This window comes from Sinocyclocheilus anshuiensis, unplaced genomic scaffold (assembly GCF_001515605.1).
Source record: "Sinocyclocheilus anshuiensis isolate Anshui unplaced genomic scaffold, SAMN03320099.WGS_v1.1 scaffold222, whole genome shotgun sequence".
NCBI classification, from domain to species: domain Eukaryota; kingdom Metazoa; phylum Chordata; class Actinopteri; order Cypriniformes; family Cyprinidae; genus Sinocyclocheilus; species Sinocyclocheilus anshuiensis.
In genome coordinates this window covers 2548778-2558266 of record NW_015542408.1, presented here as the reverse complement: position 1 = coordinate 2558266, position 9489 = coordinate 2548778, and the positions used below count along the sequence as shown (strand labels likewise).

Below are 9489 nucleotides of genomic sequence, written 5' to 3'. Positions count from 1 at the left end.
AGTGTTTTTTTAAACTCTAAAACATGAAATGTGGAGCTATCTGCTTTTGCCAAAAAATGATTGTTGGAGTTATTTGCTTTTGCTATAAAAAAAAACTTTTAATATGTTAAAAATACATACTTTCAATGAATTTTAATTTTGTAAATTATTTAATTATATAAATTGTTACTTTTAGTATTTGTTTAAGTTATTATTACTTAATCAAAACAACCCACTTGCAGTTTGATTGATAATACTTGGAATGCGCAATAAAAAAAACTTTATCGGTAAGAGTTATCGGTTTTTGCAAATGAACTCTTATCTACACCTATAACAAGACATGAAGGGAATTTCATTCTTTTATAATTATTTAAAAATAATTAGTATACAAAAATATATTTAAATATAAGTATTTAAAAATAACAATTATATATTTATGCTTTTTTTTTTTTTTTTTTTTTTTTAGCATTTTTTACTTGCAAAGCCAATTTACCTTTTTTAAAAACTCAGTTAGTGTTAATTTTGGTCCCTGTGAAAGCAAAACACAGATCAGACTAAGCACCCCTTATGGAAGTTGTCAAATAATTGAATATCCCTAGGTCTAGGTTTTAAAGACGGAATAAAAGTTCAAAGTAAAATGCAAAGCATCGTCATACATAAATAATGAGAATCCGCAATGCTAATTTTCTAATCAAATTAATTATTGTGAAAAGACTGGCTAAAAACAGCATACACTAATTCATCACTTTGCATATATTAGGCACTTGAGCAATTAAAACAATTCAGTGGCTCTCACTAAACTGCCTGACTGATCCCCAAATAGAATCGCTGCATAAATAAATGTCTATTTATCTTGCAATAGCCGGCAGCGACCTTATTTAACATGCAACACGTAGAACAGGATCCAGTTTCTTTGCAAACAAATCGCACCAAACAGATAGAAAACAAATGTTGACGTTTCTTAAGTTAACCAAATTGAATTTTCTTCCTGTGTGATTGCAAGGGCGTTCAAGCTCTCTTGTGATGTGAATGATCTATTATTGCTTTGTCAGCCAGTATCTCTTTCCAAACCTCTTGTAGCCTGAATGACAAGAGGACGGGGGCAGGACCACTTCTAATAATTGCCTGTTCAGAAAGCATTCACATGGCGAACACAGGACCAGCCAATTCCAGAAATAATTTGGGATCCCAGACAAGGCCAATAATGAACTTCACAATTTTGAAACGCAGAACAAAGGCGCATGACGAATACTGAATCAAGCTGTAATGGAATGTCATGAAGCCCGGCGTTACGTGATGACTGGAGCTGTCACTTAAACAAAACCGCTTTCACAGCCTTCATGGCCATGTTGTGATTTTTACTGATTCTCTGCCCAAATGTTTGATGGATATTATGACTCCTGATGACTCTTAACCTCCATTTTCAAGCGAATAAAGAGGGCATGTGCAATGATAATGAAATAAAGCGGGGGAAAAAACAAGGCACAGCTGTAAACTTTTGGTTGGGTGTATGGACATTATTTCTGTAATGTGCTGTGCTAAAAAACATTCTGAGAGCAAAAAGCTTTTTCTTCATTGACGGCCATTCAAAAGTTGCTGCAATCGGACAAAACTGACATTTATTTGCATGCAACATACTGTACACTACCGTTCAAAATTGTTGTTTTGGGAAAATGTTTTGGAAAGAAGACAGTTATGCTCAGCCAGGCTGCATGTATTTGACCAAAAAAATACAGTAAAAACAGTAATATTCTGAAATATTATTATAATTTAAAATAACTGTTTTCTATTTGAATACATTTTAAAATGTAATTTATTCCTGTGATGCAAAGCTGATTTTTTTTAGCATCATTACTCCAATCTCCAGTGTCACATGATCCTTCGATAGTCATTCTAATATGCTGATTTGATTCTCAAGAAATATTTATTTATATATATATTTTAAGACAACAGTTGTGCTGCTTAATATTTGTGAGACAACCGAGATGTGATTTTTTCTTTAAAAAATAGAAAGTTCAAAATAACCGCATTTATTTGAAATAGAAATATTTTGTAACATTGTAAATGTCTTTACTGTCACTTTTGATCAATTGAATGCTTCCTCGCTGAAAAAAAATCTTACTAACCCTAGTGAAAAAGCCATATAGCCTATTTAAAATACTTTTATTTCATACTAAGCATAGTTCAAATCTATTAACATATTTACTGACATATCGCTCGAGACTTACTGATATAAAAATGATAATTAAACTTTATTTGGAGTACTACTTGTGCACAGTGCACATTTCTTAATATTAATCCTAAAATGTGTTTAAATGTCACTACTGATGAGGATTGTATGATCTTTGAATAATATTGGTCTTTAATTGCAAGCTATGTAAAGTGTACCTGAAGTATACTTGCTTTAGTTCCACTTTAGCACAATCAAATATACTTCAGTATATCTTTAGTTGGATTTCAGCACAACTTCCGCACAATTAAAGCACAAAATTAGTTATTCCAATTTAGCAGTTTATGTATACCAGTATACTAAAAGTACAATTTCAGGTTATTTTTATTAAGTACATAAATATGTAAATGTATATGTAGTATACTTAGCACAAAATAAATGTATTTCAAATACATTTTAGTATATTTATTTTCCACTAGGGAACTCCAAACTTTTATACGGTACTGTATATATCCCAGGTATTTCTATATTATATTAGTCTAGTATTTCAAAACGTAAACCTCTTTGAGTAGCAGATTTCAGCCTTACATTTTCTATGGTGAAGACAAGTAAAGAAATCATTGTGAAAGCAGCAATTATCAGCGCTTGAAGGATATGCAATGAAAATGACCAAACGGTTGAAAGTATTTATCTTTCTTTATAACATGCATTTATCTTGTTGTACTAACAGCAGAAACTGCGGCGACACTGGCAAGCATCAATCTCAATGTCAATTCGGCATTTAAAAAGCCATTATAGGAGCATTTTTCCTCTTCCTTGCATTGGCGGCACTCCCTCGGCACCATAAATATTAATCAGACGCAGTATAAAGCTGGAGAATAAGAATCCAACAGGCGATATAAAAACTTTTTTTATGCTTTGCACTAGCTGACATGGGAAGACGGGATCCAGCGCAGTAGAAAAATAACAGCCATATTCATATCCCCCACATCTGACAGGGGAAAAGCTGTTTGGTAATTTCACTTTTTTCCAAGGTCCAATGCCTCCGAAGCTCTGATCCGACTGTTTCTTTACTGTCTACATTTGGATTTAGTGGAAATCACTGGAGGTCTAGCGCCGCTACACACTGACATCTGCAGGAGCTTGAAGTCAATAATCTCTTTGCGTTTAGCCTAGAGGTATCTATTATTCTCAGCACTATGGGAAAGAGACATTTCCAAACAGCTTTTTCCAACAACCACAAATGAAACACCACAGTAGAAGAGTCCCAAACCTCCTCCAGACAGGAATGCACTCACAAACGCTGCTCTGTTCTACACGTCTCATGGGAAGTCATATAGTGGCTACGGTGCACAATGCTAAGATTGGTGTTGTGCACATTGATTCAGTAGTAGTTGGTGATGAATACCGTCCTGTGGTAGATTTCACCTGAAGTCTGCCCTTTCCTAAATTGATCCATTTGTCCCATTTAAACACAGCTGAACAAGCTTTTTTTTTTTTTGGTAAAGGTTAAGACCCCTGGTATTAGGATAGGCAACATACTGCATAAGCAGGATGTACAATCATGGTAAATGTCCTGAGATTTTAATGTATAACGCTTTTCTCAATAACTCAACATCTAATAAATAAACCAGTTAGAATCCCATACAAAAACAACCATGGTTTCCTCCAAAACATAGTTTGTTAAAACATTGAAACTGTGGTGCCAAAACTAGTATAACAAAAACATACTGCCAGCTACTTACACTATTTAAAGAAGATAACGTTAAAATTTTTAATGATTTTACAATAGTAACAAGTAGATTTTGACATTTTCTGAACATAATGTAATGTGAGTGGTATTTGCCAAATCTTGCCACCATGATTCTATTAAGTTTAAGATTTTTTGCCCGTTTTATTATCCAACAAGTAAAAATCATATATTTGATCAGTTAGGCATCCAATACTATACTGCTAAAATGTCCGGGGTTAGTAAAATTATTTTATTTTATTGGGAAAGAGAGTGTTACTGTATGTTCATCAAGGCTGCATTTATTTATTCAAAAATAGAATAAAAATGGCCAAATATATGGTAAATATAGCTGTTATCTATTTGAAATATATTTTACACTTTATTTATTTTCTCTAACTGCAAAGCATTTTCAGCAGTCATTGCTCCTTCAGTGTCACACGATCATTTTGAAATAATTATAATACGCTGATTTGGAATAAATAAATAATAAAAAAAAAACAAATAATAAATAAAGTTAATAAAAGTTATTAAAATAAAGTAAATAAAGGTTTTATTTTTCATAATTTTTTTTAATTGCCTGAAATTTTGAAGAACAACAGTTATTTGAAATAGAATCATTCTGCAAAATTATACGTTTTATTGTCTAGATTGTCATTTTTTAACAATTTAATGCATCCTTGCTAAACAGAAGTATCAATTTATTTAAAATATTACTGACATCAAACATTTGAAAGGTAGCATAGTTTTAGTAAACACCACTAAGTGTAGCAACCACATCACTTTGGCTAAAACTACGGTTACCATTTTGTTAAGGATACCTCAGAATTTAAAGACAGTTTGTGACTAAGTCATTTTTTCACCATTACAAGCAACTATAAGTATAGATGAAAAAGAAATGAGATTGAATCACAGAAAGCTTTCTTAAAAACTACCCTAATGCCAATGAATAAATCTATTATTCGAGATAAATACTATAATGGGGATCTATTCTTCGATACTGTCTAGCGTTTCTGAGAACTAAATCTGCACTTGTCTGTTTTTGGTCTTCAGACGTGAGCGAGTCTATGTGAGTCACAGTCATAATGGGACTTTTATAGATTTGAGGATGTGATGGAGGTGTATTCCATGGGGCTTTACCAGGAAAATCTGTCAGTAAAGAAACAGAAAGCAACTTTTTGTTGCAGACACTCACTTGTAAGATTCCAGAGCTCTGTTGCCGTACTCCAGCGCCGTCTCATAGTCGTCCAGACTAATGCAAGCATCCATGGCCAGATCCAGCAGCCTGAGCACATAGATGTTCCTGTCCGGGACGACATCTGCGTATCTGTGCAAAAAAGCCTTGCCCTCTTTCAGCAGCTCCTCCCAGCCTTTTGATTAAACAGTTAAGGATACATATAAAAACAAGCTGAAATGTATTATGAAAACTACAGTAGCTAAGATCAAGGAAGTCTTGCTAAGCTAGTTACAAAGCCTGGTGGAGACACTGGCACAAAAAAATCACAATCTATGTTTATTATTTCATGGGGAAGACAGCCTGCTTTTTCTTTCATACATCAGACACGTGTCCAAAGGGGTAAAAGCAAGCGAGCTAGACAGAACTGACAGCTTTGTCCTCACACCTTTCACTGCAGTGTCTGACTACAGTATCGGGCATAGTTTGCAGAGACTAGCAGTTGTTTCCAGAGCAAAACTGCTACAGGCTAGTTCACATCACCCTGCTAAACCCTGAGATACAGTCAGTTCTCGCCCCTGATTCGGCTGTGAAGGATACGCTGCTCCGACTGAAGCTGCTCCAGGTGCGGGATGGCGTCTCTTAAGGACGTCCATGCCGTCTTCTCTCCAGCCAGCATGTCACAGTCCTGTTCACAAAATAATCTCACATGAATTCATTTTATTATTATTATAATTTTTTTTAAACCAACAGAAGCCATAGCAAAAATAACATAACACTTTATTGACCTAATTTATTGATTTACCTGATAAATAAACAATACATGTACTATTTATATTTAAATTTAATTTTAAATGTAAAATTGTAAATTATTATTTATTTATTTATTTATTTTACAAATATTTAAATATCATTTACTTCATAAATGTATTTATTGGTATCAACTGTAATTATATTTGTTTATTTATATAAATACATGTATCTAATTTAAAAGAAAAATCACCATATAAATTAACAGCAAAAATGACATAAAACCACAAATCAAAAAGTTTTTACACCCTTATTATGTGTGAATAAGTAACATATTTATTATATAAATTCATAATAAATTTATTTATATATACATATATTTTTTTATTTATCTATATTAGGAAATTTATTTATATTTAATATTTATAATTATTTATTTAAAAATTTGTTTGAATATTATGTACAGTATGCATGTATTTATATGTTTATTGTATTATATTAAAATGCATTTATATTTATACATATATCTTAGATATGTTTTTTTATTATTATAAAAAAACAGATTACAAAAGATTGTCAGTAGAAGACAAAGATTAATTAATTGTCAAAGTTAATCAAAATTTGCGATTTCTAGTCGTGTCCATTTTTGGAAGGTCAAACAAAGTAGTTTCGCTTTCACAACGAAACAGCGTCACACACCGCGGCCTACAGTGAGCAGAGGCCGGGGGCTAGCGTGAGGAACGGCGGGAGGGTTAGAGTGAGTAGAGGCACGGGCTTGAGAACGGCGCGGCTGGCGATTTCTTTAGTCTTTGCAACTTTACAGATCTTCTTTATGCACCAAGAGCTTGTAACACTCCAAAGAGAAAGGAAAAATTGAAAATGCATCATATGACCCCTTTAAAGAATAATTTATTTATTTACACTCTTACTAGGTGTGAATAAATACTGTATTTGCTTTCTATGTTTATAAAATATTGTTTTTATTTAAAAATATTTATTCAAATATTATTTTATAAATGTACTTAATTTATAGCCTGAATGCACTGTAAGTCGCTTTGGATAAAAGCGTCTGCTAAATGCATAAATTCTAAAATTAAATTAAATTAATAATTATATTCATATATACTCATTTCAAAACAGTCCATTAAAACTGTTTAACAACAACAAAAAACATCCTTATTATTATGCTTCATGCATCACAACTTCACAAAATTCTTCACTGCACACAAATGCTGCAATTGTTCAATTCAAGTTTGTCCTAGACCAAAGTTTGAACTTTTACTGCATTATAGCTCAAATTTGTGAGTGTGGTGCAGTGATGCTTAAATTGTAAAGGATGATGAGGGGGTGGGGGGGTCATCAAACATCAAAGAGCTTCCTCCCTACAACACAACAAAAACATTCAAAGGAGAATGAGAGAAGCTGTCAAGATTACAGAGCCGTGAGGTGTGTGAAGACTGAACGGGCTTGTTTCTGAGAGGGCAACTTTATTTCAGGACAAGTGTGATGACGAGTCGGAGCCATAGGGGGGTCTGTCAGACACTCAAATCCCTGTGGAGAGACGTGTGTGTTTGTGTGGCCCCTGGGGATACACGTATAAGTGCCTCTGAGACATCAAAGCCGTGTGATGCATCAGAGGTGAATAGTCACAGCGCTGACAACACACACACACACACACACACACACACACAATCAATTTAAAGTCTTTCGCAGAACTGCTTCGACCTAAATAGCACCTTTCCATTATGGCGTTCTCGCTAAATAACTCTTCATTACTCATTGGGGTCTGTGAGGTGTTTTGTTTAATGCTTTCATTCAGCAAGGACACATTAAATTGGTCAAAAGTGTCAGTAAAGACATTTAAAATGTTACAAAAGATTTCTGTTTCAAATAAATTCTGGTATTTTGAACTTTCTGTTCATTAAAAAGTGAAAAAAAAAAAGAATTCAAAAATGTATCATGGTTTCCACAAAAAAAGCACAAAATCACAGGAATAAATTACATTTTAAAATAGAAAACAGTTATTTTAAATTGTAATAATATTTGACAATATTACTGTTTTACTGAATTTTTTAACATGGTATTTTCCTGTTGTTATTTTTTTTTCCTCATGGACCTCGACAATTTTTTGACCTTGATATTTACTCTTTTTTTATTCTATAAGCATTTAACCTTACAAAACCAGACTATGGCCTATCATAAATTATTGTAATTATATAAATTACCGATGGTTTCTAAAATAGTCTTTAACTACATAATATAGACATGATTTGTAACATTCCAAACAGGTAGCATACATAAAATATGGCACTTCAACAAAACAAAAAAAATAAAAAAAGACAACACTGTCCATCAGAAAGTCAAACTTTTAAATGTATGCCGTTCACATTTGTTCTTGTAATAATAAATATCTACAACTACATCTTGCAACATATTATTTCAGACCACATACAGGTAGGATCCTGTATTGGTTTGAAAAATATGTTGCAAGCATCGAAGCAAGACAACATACCAGAATGATGGTAAAAAATTGTTCTGGTATGAGAAAGACCACCATGCATATATGTATGAATGGGATAAAAAGAAAAAAAATTGTATGCCCCATAAACATGCATAAATGCATCAACCTTACTGCAGGAGATATTTCATGAAGCCAGTTATAACTGTGTGGAGATATTTGTATTGTTCAGCCAAAGGTTGAGAAACTAAATGTATTTTTAGAGACCAAATGGAATCAGATATTCACAGTAAGCTGTTCAAAGTGTCCTGTTATGTGTTTCTGTTCCAGTGCACTCAGTCCATACAAACTATGCAGGCTTTATACATCATTTATCAGATAAAGTGCAGGCTGTCCAAAATGCAGGAGAGAGATATGTGCATGATGTCATAAGAGGCCAGAAACCCACAGGCTAACTTCAATCACAATCCACAATCCTCTGCTTCTACTGCAGAAATCATTATAATACTCATAACTGCACATGAACTCACTTATTGTTCAACATGTTAAACGTGCTGCAACTTGTCAATCACACCAAACCCTCTGCAGGTTTTGACGTCAGAAAACATCTTTTTACCTGAATCCATTTCGCATTCTAGTCAAATCTCTATAGTTATAAAATGGCTTTGAAGCATGAAATTATACATCTGCTTGCACAAAGGAAAAACTTTTCTATTTGCTGCTCCTTTTCAATGAAAAAGACATTTTCTGGTTAACGTGAACAGCCTAATTACAGGGAGAGAGCCAGGATTCAAATTGTAGACGGTGGTTCAGACTTTGTTTATTAGTGTAAATTCAATAATCATGTTATTCATTTCAGCACTGTTTAGAGTGCACTGTGTATTAAAACATTTCAGTGAACAAAGCATGACAGGAAGTATAAGGCTTTATCAAATGTATCCTCATTTAGTCCGACTACACATTAAAAGCACTTTGCTGTCAAAAGTACAGGTGCATCTCAATAAATTAGAATGTCGTGGAAAAGTTCATTTATTTCAGTAATTCAACTCAAATTGTGAAACTCGTGTATTAAATAAATTCAATGCACACAGACTGAAGTAGTTTAAGTCTTTGGTTCTTTTAATTGTGATGATTTTGGCTCACATTTAACAAAAACCCACCAATTCACTATCTCAACAAATTAGAATATGGTGACATGCCAATCAGCTAATCAACTCAAAACACCTGCA

At 33.2% G+C, this 9489-nt stretch overlaps 1 protein-coding gene across 2 annotated transcripts in view; it reads right to left on the bottom strand.

The window, feature by feature from the left end:
* smyd3 (SET and MYND domain containing 3) overlaps positions 1 to 9489 on the bottom strand; it is a 186867-nt gene that overhangs the window by 14958 nt on the left and 162420 nt on the right. The window contains exons 9-10 of one of the 2 annotated variants that reach the window (XM_016492449.1): positions 5629 to 5740; positions 5074 to 5248 (exon numbers count right to left, since the gene is read on the bottom strand). In XM_016492449.1, the coding sequence (XP_016347935.1) occupies positions 5074 to 5248; positions 5629 to 5740 (287 nt within the window). The remainder of the gene's footprint in view (positions 1 to 5073; positions 5249 to 5628; positions 5741 to 9489) is intronic. The other variant, XM_016492450.1, reaches the window with a different exon arrangement.